The sequence below is a fragment of the Chiloscyllium plagiosum genome, chromosome 20 (genome assembly GCF_004010195.1).
Source record: "Chiloscyllium plagiosum isolate BGI_BamShark_2017 chromosome 20, ASM401019v2, whole genome shotgun sequence".
Classification (NCBI taxonomy): domain Eukaryota; kingdom Metazoa; phylum Chordata; class Chondrichthyes; order Orectolobiformes; family Hemiscylliidae; genus Chiloscyllium; species Chiloscyllium plagiosum.
The window spans coordinates 838390-859258 of NC_057729.1; the positions used below are offsets into that span (position 1 = coordinate 838390).

General features: G+C 44.6%; 1 protein-coding gene across 1 annotated transcript in view; it reads left to right on the forward strand.

Annotated features, from left to right (window-relative positions):
* Positions 1 to 11766, forward strand: part of LOC122559894 (ankyrin repeat domain-containing protein 60-like) — a 23459-nt gene extending 11693 nt beyond the window's left edge. The window contains exons 3-5 of the mRNA XM_043710002.1: positions 3605 to 3735; positions 7203 to 7368; positions 11033 to 11766. Of these exons, the coding sequence (XP_043565937.1) occupies positions 3605 to 3735; positions 7203 to 7368; positions 11033 to 11694 (959 nt within the window). The 3' untranslated portion in view covers positions 11695 to 11766. The remainder of the gene's footprint in view (positions 1 to 3604; positions 3736 to 7202; positions 7369 to 11032) is intronic.
* The last annotated feature ends 9103 nt before the right edge of the window (positions 11767 to 20869 follow it).

Consider the following 20869-nt stretch of genomic DNA (forward strand, 5'->3'; position numbering starts at 1 on the left):
CTAGACTCAAAACGTTAGCTTGCTTTCTCTCCCTGGGCAAGCAGGAGGCTGGAAGAACACAGCAAGCCAGGCAGCATCAGGAGGTGGAGAAGTCGATGTTTTGGGTGTAATTCTTCTTCAGGACTGGGGATGGGTGAAGGGGGAGATGCAGATAAAGGGGGGTGGCTGAGGGCAGGGTGATGAAGTGATGAAAGGTGAAGACAGGTAGAGGGTACGACCTGGTTGGTCAATGGGAGGAATGAATCCAGTATGTGGCAGGGAGGGGTGGTAGGGAGGTGCTGGGAATGAAGTCGGGAGATGGGAAGGGAGGTTATTTGAAATTGTAGAGTTCAATGTTGTGTCCTCTGGGCTGTAGGCTGCCCAGGCGGAATGTGAATTGTTGTTCTTCCAATTTGTGGTTTGGTTCATTGTGGCAATGGAGGAGGCCAAGGATGGTCATGATTGAAAGGGTGTGGGAAGGGGAATTAAAATGGGTGGTAACTGGGTGGTAAAATGGGTTGACCTGGCTGAGATGCTCAGTGAAACGTTCCCAAAATTTATGTTTGGTTTCCCCAATGTAGAGAAACCACATCGGGAGCACCTGATGCAGTAAACTAGATTGGAAGAGAGGCAGATGAACCACTGTCTCACCTGGAACAACTGTTAGGTACCTTCCCCTGCAACTGGAAAAGCTGCAAAACCTGCCATACAGCACCCTCCTCACCTCCATATAAGGCCCCCAAACAGTCCTTGCAGGTGAGACAGGTATTCACCTTCCTCTCCTCCAAACCTAGTTTATTGCATCAGGTGCACCCGATATGGTCTTTTCTGCATCAGGGAGATCAAACGTAAACTTAGGGAACGTTTTGTCGCGTATCTCAGCCGGGCCCACAGAGGCTGAACAGACCTCCTAGTCGCCGCCCATTTTAATTCCTCTTCCTACTCCTTTTCCGACATGACCATGTGATCTCCTCTACATTAGGGAGAGAGGATGCCTACTTGCAGAGCGCTTCAGAGAACATTTCCTGGATGCCCACATCAACCAACCCCACCACCCAGTGGCCAAGCACTTCAACTCCCCCATCCACTCTGCCATGGACATGCAGGTCCTGGGCCTCAATTGCCACACCCTAACCAACCAAAGCTGGAGGAAGAACACCTCATCTTCCGCCTTGGGACCCTCCAACCACACGGTATCAATGTGGACTTCACTGGTTTCCTCATTTCCTCTCCCCCAGCTTATCCCAGTTCCAATCTTCCAACTCGGTACCGCCGTCATGACTTGTCCTACCTCCATTGAACTATTGCACTCTCAGCTACCTTCCCCCCAGCCCCAACCGCCTCCCATTTGTCTCTCTACCCCCACTGCTCACAAGCCTCATTCTTGATGAAGGACTCTTGCCCGAAACGTCGATCCTCCTGCTCATCAGATACTGCCTGAATTGCTGTGCTTTTCCAGCACCACACTCTCGACTCTAATCTCCAATATCTGCAGTCCTCACTTTCTCCGAGTAAAGAATTCCAGACATTTACTGCTCCCTGATAGAAATAAAAAATCCTCCTCATCTCTGTTTTAAATGAGTGATATCTTAATCTGAGATTATGCCCTCTGGTCCTAATTCTCCCATAATAGAAAAATAAAACTTGTGCGAACTCAATTAAGCCCAAATTGCATGGTAGTTTGCTAATGACATTGAAGTAAAATCTGTAATTTAAATGTTTATTGTTGTGAGTTTTGAGCAGGTATATTGATAGGTATAACCCTGTCAAACCCCAAAAATCTTTTATGTTTCAATAATGTCTCCTGTCATTCTTCTAAACTTCAATGAGGAGGCATCCAACTTTCTCAATCTCTCCTCTATACCCAGAATCAACCAAATGAACCTATTTTGAACTGCCTCCAGTGCCAAGATATCTTTCCTTCCATAAAAGACCAAAATAATTCACTGAATTCCAGATGTACATCTGCGGGAAGTGCACCCAACTCCAGCTCCTCAAAAACTGCAACTGGAGCTGGATGAACTTCGGATCATTCTGGAGGCAGAGGGGGTTATTGAGAGGAGTTATAGGGAGGTAGTCACTCCCCAGGTACAAGAAAAAGGCAAATGGGTTATAGTCAGGGGACGGAAAGGGAAACGGCAGGCAGTGCAGGGGTCCCCTGTGGCCATTCCCCTCAACAATAAGTATACCATTTTGGATACTGTTGGGGGGGGGATGACTTACCAGGGGAAAGCAGTGTGGTACAGGGCTCTGGCACAGAGTCTGTCCCTGCTGCTTGGAAGGGAAAGGGGAAGAGTTGCAGAGCAGTAGTCATTGGGGACTCCATAGTTAGGGGGACAGATAGGAGGTTCTGTAGGGACAAGAGAGACTCACGGTTAGTGTGTTGCCTCCCAGATGCCAGGGTTTGTGATACCTCTGATCATGTTTTTGGGATCCTTAAGGGGGAGGGGGAGCAGCCCCAAGTCGTGATCCACATCGGCACCAACGACATAGGTAGGAAGAGAGATGGGAATGTAAGGCAGAAATTCAGGGATCTAGGATGGAAGCTTAGAGCTAGGACGAACAGAGTTGTTGTCTCTGGTTTGTTGCCCATGCCAGGTTCTAGTGATGAACTCGGATTTCACCAGTTTCCTCATTTCCCCTACCCCCAGCCTGTCTCAGTCAAATCCATCAAATTCAGCACCGCCTCCCTAACCTGCAATCTTCTTCCCGACCTCTCCGCCCCCACCCCAATCTGTCCTATCACCCTCACCTTGACCTTTTTCCACCTATCACATTTCCGACGCCCCTCCCCCAAGTCCCTCCTCCCTATCCTGCTGGACAAATGTTCCTCATTCCTGAAGAAGGGCTAATGCCCGAAACGTCGATTCTCCTGTTCCCTAGATGCTGCCTGACCTGCTGCGCTTCTCCAGCAACACATTTCAATGACTGCAGGGTGCCCTGAAACAACATCTGGGGTGGGGTCAGTTGTTCCATGCTGTTTCCATGCTGTACTGCTGTACATCTCTATGGCAATATAATTAGCTTCTGTCTTCCGTGACCAATTTTGTATCCAACCTGTCTCTATGACTCTATCTTCTCCCTTTCCTCCCTCAATTATCCTTGTGTACTTGGCCTTAAGATGGTCTTGAGACCTTTATGGCCTCCAGTTATATGGTATGATGCAGAGATGCAATCGTGAGCATTTCCCTTTAAGGTACAATGACTGGGACATAACACAGTACCCATGATCTTTGTGAGTACACAAAGGTAATGATATGTTCTTGAGCACTTTCTCATGAATGAATGATGCATTTTTCTGTTTCAAAGACAAGACTTAAAGCCTAACTACATCCTAGCAATTGAGATGGGTCAGTAATTACCCTGAGCTTGTTTCAGGGATATTTGACCAAGGACAGTGAATGAACAAACTTCCCCATTTCATATGGTGCCATTGGCTCCTAGTGAACTGTGTAGATGAATGGGGTCTCAGCTCAACATCTCACTTGAAAGGAGGCAGCTCCAAGTAATCTCATAGGATAGCCCTGAAGTGATAGTCTAGGCCAAGTGCACAGTGAGGTTTCTTTTTGATGTGTAAGTGATTTGTGTTTTGGTAATGCTAATATAGTTTGTCTGTTTTCTGCAGGAGAAATGCCTGACAATGTTACCTTAAAATACAACGGTGTCATCAAAAATTCAACAATAACAATGAAAACCTGGTTTCAAGATGGCTGGCAGCAGCTGCTACACGCTGCTGCACACAATGATATTAAGAAGGTACCACTGCCTGGTATGGGATATGAGATCATGCAATAAAAGCATCCAATTTAGCCATTGTAAACACATTACAGAGCTGGGTGCAGAGTAAAGTTCACTTGACACTGTCCCCATTAAACAATGCCAGGACAGCTATAGCATGGGGGAAGTTAGATACAGAGGGTAAAACTCATTCTAGTCTTTTAAATGGAAGGTAATGTTTCTTCTACACTGTTCCCATTAAACACTCTGAGAACAAGCAAGCATAGGGTTAGGTACAGAGTAAAGCCCCTTCTTCACCATCTCCATCAAACACTCTGAGGACAGGTATATCATGGGTGAGATACAGATTAAAGTTACTCTCCACTGTCTCCATCAAACACTCCCAGCACAGGTTGGTATGGGGTTAGCTACACTCCATGGTCTCTTTGTTCAGCAATACTTGCCAGCACCTTAAGTGTATAAGTCCTGCTCTAATTTGCTTTTCCAAAATGCAGCACCTCACATTTATCTAAATTAAACTCCATCTACCACTCCTCAGCCCATTGGCCCATCTGATCAAGATCCTGTTGTTCTCTGGGGTAACCTTCTTTGCTATCCACTGCATCTCCAATTTTGCAAACTTACTAACCTCCTATTTTTACATCCGAATCATTTATATTGGACCTAGCACTAATCCTTGTGGCACACCACTGGTCACAGGCCTCCAGTCTGAAAAGCAATCCTCCACCACCACCCTTTGAGCCAGTTTTGTATCCAAATGGCTAGTTGTCCCTGTATTCCATGTGATCTAACCTTGCTAACCAGTCTCCCATGAGGAACCTTGTCAAAACGCCTTACTGAAGATCATATAGATCACATCCACCACTTTGCCCTCAACAATCCTCTTTGTTACTTCTTCAAAAAACTCAATTAAGGTAGTGAAACATAATTTCTCACACATGTTGACTATCCCTAATTAATCCTTGCCTGTATAAGTACATGTAAATCTGGTCCCTCAGGATTTCTTCCAACAACTCGCCCACCACTGATGTCAGGCTCACCGGTCTATAATTTCTTGGCTTTTCCATACCACCTTTCTTAAATAGTGGCACCACGTTAGCCAGCCTCCAATCTTCCGGCACCCCTGGAAGACTGTGACTATCGACTGATACAAATATCTCAGCAAGGTGCCCTTGAGTAACCAGCTGCTGGTATCTGCCCTCTGGGTGCCTGACCCTTGGTATCTACCCTCTTGATATCTGTGCCTTCAGCTTCTGACATAAGACCATAAGATATAGGAGCAGAATTAGACCATTCTGTCCATCAAGTCCGCTCCACCATTTGATCATGGCTGGTATTTTTCTTCTGCCTTCTCCCTATAACCCTTGATCCCCTTACTAATAAAGAACTTATCTACCTATCTCTAAATACACTCAGTGATTTGGCCTCTACAGCCCTCTGAGGCAATACATTCCACAGACTCACTTCATCTCAGTTCTAAAGGGTTGTCTCTTCACTCTGAGGCAGTGCTGTCAAGTCCTAGTCTCTCCTACTAATGAAAATGTCTTCTCTTCATCCACTCCATCTAGGCCTCTCAATAACTTTTGAATCAGATCTCCCCATATCCTTCTAGAGTCCTGTACTGTTCAGAGTCTTCAATTACTCCTTGTGTGACAAGTCCTTCATCCCAGAGATCATTTCTGTAAGCCTCCTTGGACCCCCTCCAACACCAGTGTATCCTTCCTTAGATACGGGGCCTAAAACTGCTCACAATATTCTAATTGCAATCTGATCAGACTTTATATATCCTCAGCAGTACATCCCTGTTTTTGTATTCTAGCCCACTTGAAATGAATGCTAACATTTGCCAACCTGGTTGCCATCTGAGCTGCACGTTAACCTTCAGAGAATCTTGAAGTAGAATGCCCAAGTCCCTTTGTGTTGCAGGTTTCCGAAATCTTGCCACATTTAGAAAATAGTCTCCACCTTTTGTTGAAGAAATTCTCCGAACTCAAACCTTGAGCATCAACAAACTTTATTGCATGATGTCATGGGGAAAAAAACACTTTCCCTTAGCACGGACCGGTGTTTTCTCCACAGTGTTACAGAATACAAGGGCTTATATGGTGCATAAAATGCTGGGCTGACTGTTGCTCAGTCAGATACAGAACCACAAGATAGTCACTAGATGACCTATGTGAGCGTACACCGGGCAGAAGTCTGCCTTGCCAAGACTATAACATAACTATACATAACGTGCTATTGTTTCTCAGACCTTGAGTCAATGGAGGTGGCAGATAAACAGTTCATGAATTATGTGAGAAAAAACAGAAGTTATATAGTTATTAACAGAATGTTCTAGCAGGCTAGAGTCACCTCGGGCAAGGGGCCAAGTCAGGCAAGAGGAATATCATGACTGACCAAACAGGCAGAGCAGTAAAACAGCTTCCACACCTTTATGCTTCCGATCAAACTGCTAACCTCACACTTTCCCACATTATATTCCATCTGCCACTTCTTTTCTAATTCTCCTAGCCTGCCCAAATCCTTCTGTAGCCTGCCCACTTCCTCAACACTACTTGTCTCTATCTTTGTGTGCTATGCCCTCTGGGGGTCTGCCATTGTGGCGACAGCACCAGGAATATTGTTTGTCACCCATCTTTTTTTCTCTTTTCTCCCATCCTGTCTCACGGGCACTTTGTTAGAAGAGGGTCAGAGTTTTTTAAAATTCAATCACAGAATGAGGGCATCACTGGCTTGACCAGCATTTATTGCCCATTGCCCATAGCCTAGAGGCTAGTTAGGAATCAGCCACTTTGTAGGTGTGTGGCTCCTATAGGCCTTGTGAGCCACATGGGTCAAAGGACAATTAGGGATGGTCAACAAAGACTGGCCTTGCCAGTGAAATCCACACCCCACAAAAGAATAAATAATTTTAAAACTTTCATTGTGCTTACAAAGCTGCTGACTGTATGATGTGATTGAGAAGAGGGGACTCCTGAGACTAAAGCCGGTGACATTTGGAGGGTAGACCTTGCCTTTATAGTGTGCCTGTCACAAAGTCAAGACATCCCAAAGCTCTTCACAATCAATTAAATAGTTGTAACTCAGAAAACTCAGCATTCATTTCTCACATAGCTTGATCCTACAAATAGCTAAGTGATAATAAGCAGAACCAACTGGGTAAGGAATGAATATTGACCAAGGTATTAGGGGGAATCTCCCTGACTCCACTTTCACATAGTGCCATGGGATCTTTTATGTGTAGATGGAGCCCTGGATTAATATCTCATCTGAAACACAGACATCCAGCAGCACAGCACTCCCTCCGGTGTCAGTCTAGATGTCGTAAAATGTAGAGAAGATAGTTTTCACCCAGAGGGTGGGAGGAATGTAGAATGTGTCTGTGGTCCAAGTATTGAAAGTGGGATTTGTGTCTCAAAAGTGATTACAAAGAAGCAAGTGAATGAGCCCTCATTTTGTTAATGGTTTTCATTGACGTGCAGTTAATGGCGCTCGGAGTGACCGAAGACACTGAGTACTCCACTCCAAATTTCAGGCAACTGGACACCAAACAAAAGGCAGCCTGGATTGCAGAACGTGCTTTCGTTGCACTCTTTATTGCTGCTCACAGGGGCCACGTTAGCACTGTCAATTTTCTTCTGATGAATGGTAAGGATGCAGTAGCTATCATAGATTTCCTGCAGTGCAGAAAGAGGCCATTCGGCCCATTGAGTCTGCAATACTCTCTGAAGAGCATGCCACCAAGGTCCACCTCATCCCTCTAACTCCACATTGTTTTTTTTTTAACCATGGCTAACTCATCCAGCCTGCACATCCGCAGGCTCTATGGTGAACCCATCTACTCTATCACTGAACTGCCCTCTGAAATGGTCCCAGCAAGCAACTCAGATCAAGAGCAACAGATTCAAGCCTTGCCAGTGACACCCACCTGTCATGAGAAAATATTTTTCTAAAAGTCCACAACCCAAAGCTGAACAGTTTGAGATCCTCACACAAATAACTTTAAATATATCTTTGAAATTATTAAATAGCTACCAAAGTAACTACACTGAACCTGCGCTCTCTCCCATGGTGAATTACTGGTGATTTTCAAATCACCTCAGCATCATCTACAATCCCTTTGAGTGCAACGTCTCTTGTTTCGATCTTGTGTCTGGGCTTCTCTGCTTTTTCTGTCTTTGTTCCTCCTACTGAGACCAATAGGTTTTGATTGCAAGAAATTAGTAAGGCATAAAAAAATGGACTAACCACAATCTCAATGAACTGACAGAAAAAGCTCAAAGGGGCTAAATGACGTGTTGCTGGTTCAAATGCTACTTATTTCACATGCCCCATGATTACATTCCTCTGGGTTCACATGCTGCTCTGATCACATTTTCCTACGTACACATGGTTCCCATGTTCACATGCTGCTCTGGTCATGTGCTTCTTTCTTCGTGTACACCTAATATATATGCCCATCTATACACACGTGCTTCTATGTTTGTGTGATGCGTTGTTCACATGCTTCTATCTCATGTGCTGCTCAGACCATGTGCTCATATGTTCAAGTGCTCTTATGTTCACATGCTACTTATCCACGTGTCCCTCTGAACATGTGCCCTTAGATTCATGCACCACTCTGTTCACATGCTATGTTCACATTTCTATGTACACATATTCCTAATGTTCACATTATCTTATACAGCATGCTCCTAATGCACATGTCCTCCTCTGTGCATAAACTCCTATGTTCAGATGCTATTTCATTCAGATGCCCTGATTTACATGTCCCTCTTCACTCACAGGTTCCCTGTGTTCACTTACCCCTGTGTTCACAAGCTCCTATGGTTCATATGCTACTGTTTTCATGTACTCTTATGTAGGACCATAAAAAATAGGAACCCAATGGTATTAAAAGTCTTTATGAAAGGCAAGTGATGGTCGGTAAACCTACCAGAGTTTTTGAGGACATAACTAGTAGAACAGATGGGGGTGAACCAGTGACAGATTTTTAGAAATCTTTTGATAAAGATATCTTACATAAGAGATTACTCTTTATAATCAAAGCATGTAAATTTGGTGGTAGACCTTGAAAAAGGTTATCTAAGAGTACAAAGGGATATTGATCAGTTGGACCAACAGGCTGAGGAGTGGCAGATGGAGTTTAATTTAGATAAACACTGAGGTGTTGCATTTTGGTAATACAAACCAGGGCAGGACTTACACAGTTAATGGCAGGGAATTGGGAAGTGTTATCAAACAGAGAGACATAGGGATTCAGGAACATTGTTCCTTAAAGCGGCGTCACAAGTAGACAAGGTGGTGTGCTCGCCTGCATTAGTCAGGGTACTGAGTACAGTTGGGATGTCATGTTGTAGCTGTACAGGATGTAGGTGAGGCCACCTTTAGAGTGCTGTGTATAATTCTGGTCACCCTATTGTGGGAAGGTTACTATTAAATTGGCAAGGGTACAGAAAAAAATTTACAAAAATTTACCCTACATGGGACATGGAGGGTTTGAATTATAAGGAGAGGCTGGGACTTTTTCTCTGGAGTGTAGGAGCGCTACAAATCATGAGGGGTACAGTAAGGTGAATAGCCAAGGTCTTTTCCTTAGGGCAGGGGAATTCAAAACTAGAGGACATTGCTTTAGGGTGAGAGGGGAAAGATTTAAGATGAACCTGAGGGGCAACCATTTCACACAGAAGGTGGTTTGTGTGTGGAATGAACTGCCAGAGGAAGTGGTAGATGCAGGTACAGTTACAACATTTCAAAGACATTTGGACAGGTACATGAATAGGAAAGATTTAGAGGCAACTGGGCCAAATGCAGGCAAATGGGACTAGTTTAATTTTGGGAAACCTGGTCAGTATGGATGATTTGGACCAAAGGGTCTGATTCCATGCTGTGTGACTGTATGAAGACCTTAAGGAATAGGAACAAGAGTAGGCCACTTGGCTCTCATCTGTTCCTCCATTCAATAGGATCATGGCTGAGAAACAGTTCTCATGTTCATTTCCCTGCTCTTACCCATAACTCTTCATTTCCTTCCTAATCAAAAAACTATCCATCTCAGCCTTAAATGTACCCAAGGATCTTGCCCACATGGCTCTGTTGGACTTTACAACCTTTTGTGAAGAAATTCTTCCTAACTCAGTCTTCAATTAGCACCCCTTTATTCTGAGATTATGCTCCCTGCTCCTAGACTGTCCCATGAGGGGAAACATCCTCCCAGCATTTACTCAGGCAAGCCTCCTAGGAATCTGATATGCTTGTCCTTTTGTGTTGCTGTTTTATGTAGTGTTTTTTTCATTTTGATAGTAGTGTTCATTTGTTCACCCTTCCAAAATAAACAGCATCATATTTTTCAACATTACATTCTATTTGCCAACTCCTTGCTCATTTACTTTTTTGTAGATTAGATTAGATTCCCTACACTATGGTAACAGGCCCTTCGGCCCAATAAGTCCATACTGACGCTCCGAAGAGTAACCCATCCAGACCCATTCCCCAACCCAATATTTACCCCTGACTAACGCATCTAACATTATGGGCAATTTAGAATGGCCAATTCACCTGACCTGTACATCTTTGGACTGTGGGAGAAACCCCACACAGAAACAGGGAGAATGTGCAAACTCCACACACAGTCACCCAAGGTGGGGATCGAACCCAGCTGTTCCCTGCTGTTGTGAGGCAACAGTGCGAACCACTGAGTTGCCGTTCCGCCAGTACTTAAACTCTGTAAACTGCTTATTTCCCTGTCGCAACCTGCCTTTCCACTTAAATTTGCAGATGACTGTAAAATGAGTACAATACATTCACTTCCTTCCTCCATGTCATATTTTATAAACCATTCCACTCCCAGCACTGATCCCTGTGGAACCCTACTGGTCACAGGTCACCAACCTGAAAAAGAACCCATTATCCCACTCACTCTTTCCTGCCCATTAACCAATTCTCTATCCATGCCAATATGCTGCCTCAACACTGTGGGCACTTCTCTTTCAACTTAATTTTTTGTGAGATACCTTGTCAAATGCTCTCTGGAAGTCCAAATAGAACAATCTACTAATTTCCCTCTATCTACTCTGCTAGAGTGTTCCTTCACAAACTCTAATAAATTCATCAGACATGATTTCCATTTCATGAAGCTATGAATCGATCAGGATTTCCCAAATATTGGTTTTTTTTTAAATAATTGATTCTATGTTTTTATACTTGCGTGCTTTTATATATATGTTTCTAAAACACGTTCATGTGCTGATATGTTCAAGTGACTGTACGCTCAATTGTTTCTCTGTTCACCTACTGCTCTGTCTGTTTCCAGGTGCTGATCCAAAAACCAAAACTGCAAGTGGACGCACTGCTCTCCACATGGCAGTTGTCATGGCTAGGTCTGAGTGCATTGACCAGCTACTGCTTCACGGAGCTGAGGCTGATGACCCTGATGGTAATGGCGAGACATTGATGAGTCTGGCTCAAATGACAGGACACCTGGACAACATCAGCAAGCTCTTCCAAATCCAATGGACAAAGCGGACAGCTGGCATTAAGACCAGTTCCCTCATGGACAAGTCGGCTCTCTTTGCTCACCAGAAGTATGACTCCACATTGGAGACTTGGCGCAAGGGCCCTTATGGCACGCTCTACCTTGCCAACCTGCTGAAACCGGGTGAGCCACGAGCTGGCACTATTAGAGAGCAGAGGAACCCAGTCTGGAAAAACCGACCCACCCGTACTGCCAGGCCGGCTGGGCACAGGAAAAGCAGTAAACAAGCCCAAAACCCTAATCCAATCGTAGTTATAGATAAAGCACAGGATGACATATCACCCACAAAGCCCAGTGATAGCTGGAAGAAAGAAGCTACTATCACCGAGGCTGAAATAAACAACAAGTCCCTCAGGCAAGATACCTCCTTGTCAGCCAATGTAAAGTCTAAAGGCAGCATAACAAAACCTCAAAAAGGTGGGCAGGTCAACCCATCTTAGCTGAGGTAGAGCGGGAGCAGTGACAGAATACAGGCAAGGGAGGGAGGAGGGACATAGTTGGGCAGTGGGTTGGACGGGGAGGTGATGAAGGAAGGTGGGAGAGAAGGTGATGACACTGCAAGGAGATAAGGGGGAGAATTGGGATTGAGGAGAAGTGGGACACTGATGGGAGGATGGGGAAAGAATAATGGGAGAGCTTGGGAACAGTAGGATGGGGTGGAGTGTCAGGGAGTGTCATAGGAGGATAGCAGAATGGAGGGAGGGAAGACCAGGAAGGAAAAGTGAAAAATAAGGGAGAGGGTAGATTGGGAAGGACGAGGAGAGGGAGGGAGTAGAGGTAGGGGCTGAAGGATTGCGTGGGTGCAGTGAATGTTCTTTTTACCTGCCATGTGTTGATTAGTAAATGGCTCAGTGCAGAGTAATCCCCCACCCCCAAACTCCAATAGTCATAGAACCACATCCCCCTCAACAGGGCCATTACACGGCCCAGGTCCATCATTACCTGTTCAATTCCAAATAGAGAGGAAAGGGTAAGATATCAAAATGCTCCCAGTACAAACACAGCCTTTGACATTGACTTCAGCAACAAAATAAAACACAAAACAAAAACCTCAGTCAGCTGGTTTGATCTTTGTGGATTTACACTTCAAGAAGGATGAGGATGTGTAACACTCTGACACTCCACACCCTCATACTGCTGCCAAGCTTCCTTCCCATCATTCTTTCTCCACCTTCCTATCAGAAAAGTCTGACTACAACTGTACAAGGTGCTACTGTGACCACATAGAGTCTTAGAGATGCATAGCAAGGAAACAGACCCTTCGGTCCATCTCATCCATGCCGACCAGATAGTCCAACCCAATCTAGTCCCACTGCCAGCACCCGGCCCATATCCCTCCAAACCTTCCCTATTCATGTACTCATTCAGATGCCTTTTAAATGTTGCAATTGTACAGCCTCCACCACTTCCTTTGGCAGCTCATTCCATACACCTACCACCCTCTTTTATATCTTTCCCCTCTCACCCTAAACCAAGCCCTCTAGTTCTGGACTCCCCTACCCCAGGGAAGATACTTTGTCTATTTATCCTATCCATGCCCCTCATTATTTTATAAACCTCTATTAAGTCACCCCTCAGCCTCCGACACTTCAGGGAAAACAGCCCCAGCCTATTCAACCTCTCCCTTTAGCTCAAATCCTCCAAACCTGGCATACTTGTAAATCTTTTCTGAACCCTTTCAAGTTTCACAACATCTTTCCGATAGGAAGGAGACCAGAATTGCAAGCAATATTCCAACAGTGGCCTAACCAATGTCCTGTACAGCTGCAACATGACCTCCCAACTCCTGTACTCAATACTCTGACCAATAAAGGAAAGCATACCAAACACCGCCTTCAATATCCTACCTGTGACTTCACTTTCAAGGAGCTATGAACCTGCACTCCAAGGTCTCTTTGTCCAGCAACACTCCCTAGGACCTTACCATGAAGTGTATAAATCCTGCTAAGATTTGCTTTCCCAAAATGCAGCACCTCGCATTTATCTGAATTAAACTCCATCTGCCACTTCTCAGCCCATTGGCCCATCTGATCAAGGCCCTGTTGTAATCTGAGGTAACCCTCTTCGCTGTCCACTACACCTCCAATGTTGGTGTCATCTGCAAACTTACTAACTGTACTTCTTAAGCTCACATCCAAATCATTTATATAAATGACGAAAAGTAGAGGGCACTCCTCTGTTCACAGACCTCCAGTCTGGAAAACAACCAACCACCACCACCCCCACCCTTTGACATCTACCTTTAATCTTCTATCTTTGAGCCAGTTCTGTATCCAAATGGCTACTTCTCCCTGTATTCCATGAGATCTAAACTTGCTAATCAGTCTCCCATGGGGAACCTTGTTGAACACCTTACTGAAGTCCAGATAGATCACATCCACATCTCTGCCCTCATCAATCTTCTTTGTTACTTCTTCCAAAACCTAAAGACATGATTTTCCAAGCAGTCACGTTGACTATCCCTATTCAGTCCTTGCCTTTCCAAACACATGTATATCCTGTCCCTCAGGATTCCCTCCAATGACTTGTCCACCACTGTCAGGCTCATTGGGTCTATAGTTCCCTGGCTTGTCCTTACCACCCTTCTTAAACAGTGGAATCATGTTAGCCAACATCCAGTCTTCCAACACCTCATCTGTGACTATCGATGATACAAATATCTCAGCAAGGCGCCCAGCAAACACTTACCTAGCTTCTCACAGAGTACTAGGGTACCCCTGATCAGGTCCTGGGGATGTATCATAACACTGATGCAAGTATCTCCCCCATCACCTGCACACAAAGGCCGCCTTGCTGATTTTTGAGGGGCCCTATTCTCCCCCTTGTTACCCTTTTGTCCTTAATGTATTTATAAAAACCCTTTGGATTCTCCTTAACTCTATTGGCAAATCTATCTCATGTCCCCTTTTTGCCCTCCTGATTTCCCTCTTAAGTATATTCCTACTGCCTTTATACTCTAAGGATTCATTCGATAAATCTGGTCTATACCTGACCTATGCTTCCTTCTTTTTCTTAACCAAAACCTCAATTTCTTTAGTCATCCAGCTTTCCCTATACCTACCAGCCTTTCCTTTCACCCTGACAGTAATATACTTTCTCTGGACTCCCGCTATATCATTTCTGAAGGTTTCCCATTTTCCAACCATCCCTTTACCTGTGAACATCTGCCCCCCCCCCCAATCAAATGGGAAGCCTTCAGAAATGAGACAACGAGAGTCCAGAGAAAGTATATTCCTGTTAGGGTGGAAGGAAAGGCTGGTAGGTATAGGGAAAGCTGGATGACTAAAGAAGTTGAGGTTTTGGTTAAGAAAAAGAAGGAAGCATAGGTCAGGTATAGACCAGATTTATCGAATGAATCCTTAAGTATATTCCTACTGCCTTTATACTCTAAGAGGGAGATCAGGAGGGCAAAAAGGGGACATGAGATAGCTTTGCCAATAGAGTTAAGGAGAATCCAAAGGATTTTTATAAATACATGTGGGCGGCACGGTGGCACAGTGGTTAGCACTGCTGCCTCGCAGCGCCAGAGACCCGGGTTCAATTCCCGACTCAGGCGACTGACTGTGTGGAGTTTGCACGTTCTCCCCGTGTCTGTGTGGGTTTCCTCCGGGTGCTCCGGTTTCCTCCCACAGTCCAAAGATGTGCAGGTTAGGTGAATTGGCCATGCTAAATTGCCCGTAGTGTTAGGTAAGGGGTAAATGTAGGGGCATGGGTGGGTTTCGCTTCGGCGGGTCGGTGTGGACTTGTTGGGCCGACGGGCCTGTTTCCACACTGTAATCTAATCTAATCTAAAAATTAAGTTCTTGCCTAATACTGTCAAAATTAGCCTTCCTCCAATTTAGAACTTCAAGTTTTAGATCTGGTCTATCCTTTACCATCACTATTTTAAAACTAATAGAATTATGGTCGCTGGCCCCAAAGTGCTCTCCCACTGACACCTCAGTCACTTGCCCTGCCTTATTTCTCAAGAGGTGGTGAAGTTTTGCACCTTCTCTCATAGGAGCATCCCCATACTGAATCAGAAAATTTTCTTGTACACACTTAACAACTTGCCGTCCATCTAAACCATTAACCCCCACTACAACAGTCCCAGCCTATGTTTGGAAAGTTAAAATCTGGAGTGCTGAGCAGTTCCAGCCCCTTTAATAAAGAAAAGCTATAACTTCATTGGAGGCAGTTCAGAGAAGGCTCATTCGGATAATTCCTGGTATGGGGGGATTGTCTTATGAACAAAGGCTGAACAGGTTGAGATTCACATGAAGTTTAGAAGAACAAAAGAAAGGTGATCTCATTGAAACATACAGGATTCTTAAGGGGCTTGACAGGGTAAATACCGAGAGGATGTTTCCCTTGATGTGAGAGTCTTGGACTCGCAGACATAGGGGGTGCTAATTTAAGAGTGAGATGAGGAGGAATTTCTTCTCTGGGGGTTGAGTGTCTTTGGAATTCCTTGCCACACAGACTGTGGGGGTAGTGCCCTTGCATATATTTAAGGCTGAGATAGATTAATTTTTGATGAGAAAGGAAAGCAAGGTTTATGGGGAAAAGATTAGGAAAATAAACATGAGGAATGCAGGATCCACCATGATCCTATTGAATTGCAGAGTTGGCCTGAGGGAATAAAAAAAAATCTACTTCTGTTCCTATATTTTTTGGTCATATAACGGCTGGATATTTCTGCACTTCAATTTTGCACATTGGGCTGCACTGACAATTTGCATTATAATATTGTAGCAAGGACACGGTGAGTGCTAACACACACACATACACACACACACCCTACCTCATCTATTAGACCAGGCTGCATCTCTAAGCACCCTGCACACTGTCTCAGCACACATTCAGTCTGAGCCCGTCTGAATGCTCATTCCATCCCTCCCTTGCTTTCTTTTGAGTTTTGCCCCTTCATTCAGAGATACCAGACCCAGATTGTTGTTATCTTGCCTTGCTGTTTAGTGCAGAAACAAAGACAGAAAGCTTGTCCTGGCTATCTGCAGGTCACAGTCAAGGAGGATTGCCTTTGGTCAGAGGGTGCCAGCCCAGTAAGGGCTGCCTCCGAAACCAGTCTAGGGGATTGGACATGGTCAGTCAACCACTCAGGCTAGTCAGAGTCAGAATCATCTCCTTACAAGGGATAAGGAGCTAAATGACAGGCAGTCCACAATCCGTCTTCACTCTTTCTGTTCTATGGGGGCTGTTTTCTCTCATTGAGAATGAGAGAAAGAGTGAGAGAATGAGGAGAGCATGTCTGCAAGAAAGAGAGATAGGGATAATGGGAGATGGAAGTGAGTGACGAGTTATTACTGTTGGTGCAGGTGAGGATTTTCCTGAGTAGGCAAGTAGATAGCACAGTAGGTAGTGACAGGGGTTGGGGTGGATGAGAGCAACTGAGGCAAGATATTGCAGGCAATAATGAGACTGGAGGAGCAGTGAGCCTTTGCGGGAGATGGGTACAGTAAGAGAAAGACTGTGTGTCGGATATCAGAGAGAAGATGGTGGCACCTACATTGGCAGAGTGGAGAAGGACATAGATCTTCCGACAGTGCTGGGCATTCCTCCAGATTGCTGAGACTGCTCTAACTCAGCTGGCATGGTCTGGTGTCTTGGCCTCCTCAGCTTGTCCTAGGGGAAAAAGGAAGTCCTGCCTATATACCACCCTGTTCAACATGAGCTCTAGATTCCCGACAGCAAAGTGGAGTGTGATTTCCAACCCCCCCCCCCCCCCCCAATCCACGAGGGACTCCGTAGAGATAGGATAAGTAGTTAGTGAAACAAACTTGGTAAGATTGGCTTAATGTTGAAAAACCCTCAAAAGAATTTCTTGCAACTCAGACTTAGCCAAAAATGTAAAATTCAACCCACTGTCATCTAGTCCTAGAGCATGGAGACAGGCGCTTTGGTCCATACCGATCAAAATGTCCATCCACACTGACCCCATTTCTCCGCACTTGGCCCACATCCTTCTAATCCCTTCCTATTCACATATTTGTCCAAATGCCTTTTAAGTGTTGTTACTGAAACCACCTCAAACACTTCTACCGGCAGCTCATTACACATGCGTACCACCCTCTGTGCAAAACAGTTGCCCCTCAGGTTCCCTTTTATTCTTACCCCTCTAACCTTAAACTGATGCCCTCTAGTCCTCGATTCCCCAACCCTGGGAAAAATATTCCAAGTTGGCCGCACCAGAGTTTTGTACAGCTGCAGTGACCTCATGGTTCCAAAACTCGATTGCTCTACTAATAAAAGTTAACGCACCATATACCTTCTTAACAACCCTATCAACCTGGGTGGCAACTTTCAGGGATCTACGTACATGGACACTGATCTCTCTGCTCATCTACACTACCAAGAATCTTAAGATTAATCTAGTACTAGGCACGGTGGCACAGTGGTTAGCACTGCTGCCTCACAGCGCCAGAGACCCGGGTTCAATTCCCGCCTCAGGCGACTGACTGTGTGGAGTTTGCACATTCTCCCCGTGTCTGCGTGGGTTTCCTCCGGGTGCTCCGGTTTCCTTCCACAGTCCAAAGATGTGCAGGTTAGGTGAATTGGCCGTGCTAAATTGCCCGTAGTGTTAGGTAAAGGGGTAAATGTAGGGGAATGGGTGGGTTACGCTTCGGTGGGTCGGTGTGGACTTGTTGGGCCGAAGGGCCTGTTTCCACACTAAGTAATCTAATCTAATCTAATTTCTAGTACTCCTTCCAAAGTGAATCACCACACACTTTTATACATTAAACTCCATTTGCCACCTCTCAGCCCAGCTCTGCAGCTGTGTCCCTCTATGTCCCTCTGTAACCCACAATAACCTTCCTCACCGTCCACAACTCCACCGACCTTAGTGTCATCCGCAAATTTACAAACCCATCCTTCTACGCCCTCATCCAGGTCATTTATAAAAATGACAAACAGCAGTGATCCCAAAACAATTTCTGATAACCTTCCTCATTGTCCATGATACCTCAACTTAGTGTCAGCTGCAAACTTACTCGTCATGCCTTGTACATTTTCATCCAAATAATTGATATAGATAACAAACAGCAATGGGCCCAGCACTCCACTAGTCAGAAGCCTCCAGTTTGACAAGCATCCTTCCACTATTACCCTCTGCTTCCTACCATCACGCCAATTGTGTATCCAATTTGCCAGCTTGTCCTGGATTCTATGCGATCTAACCTTCCAGAGCAGCCTATCATGTGGAACCTTACTGAAATCCATATAGACTATGTCTGCCATTCTGCCCTTATCAACTTTCCTGGTCACTTCATCAAGGAACACTTAATAAATTTGAGGCATGATCTCCCACACAAAGCCATACTGACTATTCCTGATCAAACCCTGTCTTTCCAAATGCACGTATATCTCATCTCTCAGAATCTTCTCAAGTAACCTACCTACCACAGATGTTAGGCTTCCTGGTCAACAGTTCCCAGGTTCTTCTTTGTAGCCCTTCATGAATAAGGGCACAATATTCCCTATCCTCCAGTCTTCCAGAACTTCACCTGTGCATAATGATGATGCAAAAATATCAGCCAGGGCCCACGCAATTTCTTCTCTAGCCTCTTGCAGTGTTCATGGATACATCTGGTCAGGACCAAGAGATTTATCTACCTTCGTACATTCTAATACATCCAACATCTCCTCTACTATGATACGAACTGTACCCAAGTATTCATGTCAATTTAAATATTCATTCAATGCCCTCTTGAATGCCTCATTTGAACTTGTCTCCACTATATTACCAAGCAGTGCATTCCAGACCTTAACTAGTCACTTTGAAAGAACATTTTCTCTCACCTCATATTTGCTTCTTTTGAAAATTATTTTAAAACTCTGCCCTCTGGTTTTTGATCTTTTTACAAGTTTGATCCATTTACAATTGGATCTTCCTACTCACTCTCCCTGAACTCCTCATGATTTTGAAAACTTCTACCGAATCTTTCCTCAGCCTTCTCCTTTCTAACTTTGTCTCATTTCTGGAACCCTTGTTGTAAATTAATAAACACTTTGTGTGGTTAATCTTGCTTAATCTGACACAGTAAGTTATCCATTGCCTTGAATAAGTCAGTGATGAAACTAACTTGTCTTCTACTCCCTCTCCAATATGTATACAATCCTCCACGGAGGCACCTAGCCCAGCCAGCAGAGGGCACCATATTATAAGGACTTGCCTTCACATTGCTTTCAATCCCCAACATCCTGCTCAATTCAGGATTGTTTGTCTAAAATTCTGTCAGTATTATCTACCTTTTTGTACAGCTGCAGTGACCTCATGGTTCCAAAACTCAATCGCTCTACTAATAAAAGCTAACACACCATACACCTTCTTAACAACCCTATCAATTTGGTAGAAAGTCAAATGTATTTTCTTGGTAATTCCTACACAATAATTTTGCCCTATCTACCTGACAGGGTCAATCACCCATTGCCTTGAATAAGCAAGAGATCATTTCCTATAGCAGATCAAGCTAAATTACAATTGTTTGCCAAAACAGTTGAGGGTAAGGAGCACAAACTTTCTTTCGCTGACTCACTGACATTTTCCTTAACTGTTTTTTTTTCCTCTATCATACTGAATGTTTTGACATTTCACCCCCTTCACATTTCTGTCATGCATTTCCCAGAGAACATCCGTTCTCAATTTATGCTCCACAGTTCCTGCCTAATAGCATTGTAATGACCCCTCCCCCAATTAAATACTTTCCCCTACTGTCTGCTCTCATCCCTCTCCATGACCATAGTAAAGGTCAGGGAGTTGTTATCACCATCACCAAAATGCTCTCCCACCGAGTGAGCTGACACCTGGCCTGGTTCGTTGCCAAGCACCAAATAAAATATGGTCTCCCCTCTAGTGGGTTTCACTACATATTGATTCAGAAAACCTTTCTGGATACATCTGACAAAAATTGGCTCCATCCAAACTATTTGCAGTAAAGAGGTTCCAATCAATATTAGGGAAGTTGAAGTCACCCATGACAACAACCCTGTCACTTCTGCACCTTTCTAAAGTCTACATCCCAATCTGGTCGTCCGGGTCTCTGTTGCTATTGGGGGCTCTATAGAAATAGAGTGACTGCTCCTTTCCTGTTTCTGACTTCCACCCACAATGACTCAGTGAACAAACCCTCCTCAACGACCTCCCTGATTAGCAATGTCATTCTCCCATCTCTTTTACCTCCCTTCGCATTCCTTTTGAAACTCTAAATCCCAGAACATCCAAAAACCATTCCTGCCCCTGTCCAAGTTTCCGTACTGGCCACAACATTGTAATTCCAAGTACTAATCCATGCACCAAGTTCATCCCACTTATTCCTAACACTTCGTGCATTAAAATAGACACACTTCAGCCCGTCAGTGACTGCAACTTTGACTGTTTTGACAAACAGTCTATCCTTCCTCAGAGACTCTCTGCACGAGTCCTGACTTAACTAATCCTTCACACTCCTGGCTTGTCCCTCATATTTTGTGAATGTGAAGTCATTCCAAATTCTGTTGCTGACATCTTTTCTTCCATCATATCCTGTTCAGTCATGGCTCCTGTATTCAAACACAGAGCTGGAGAAACTTGGCAGTTCTGGCTTCATCTGAAGAGACAGTTAACATTTTGACTATTCT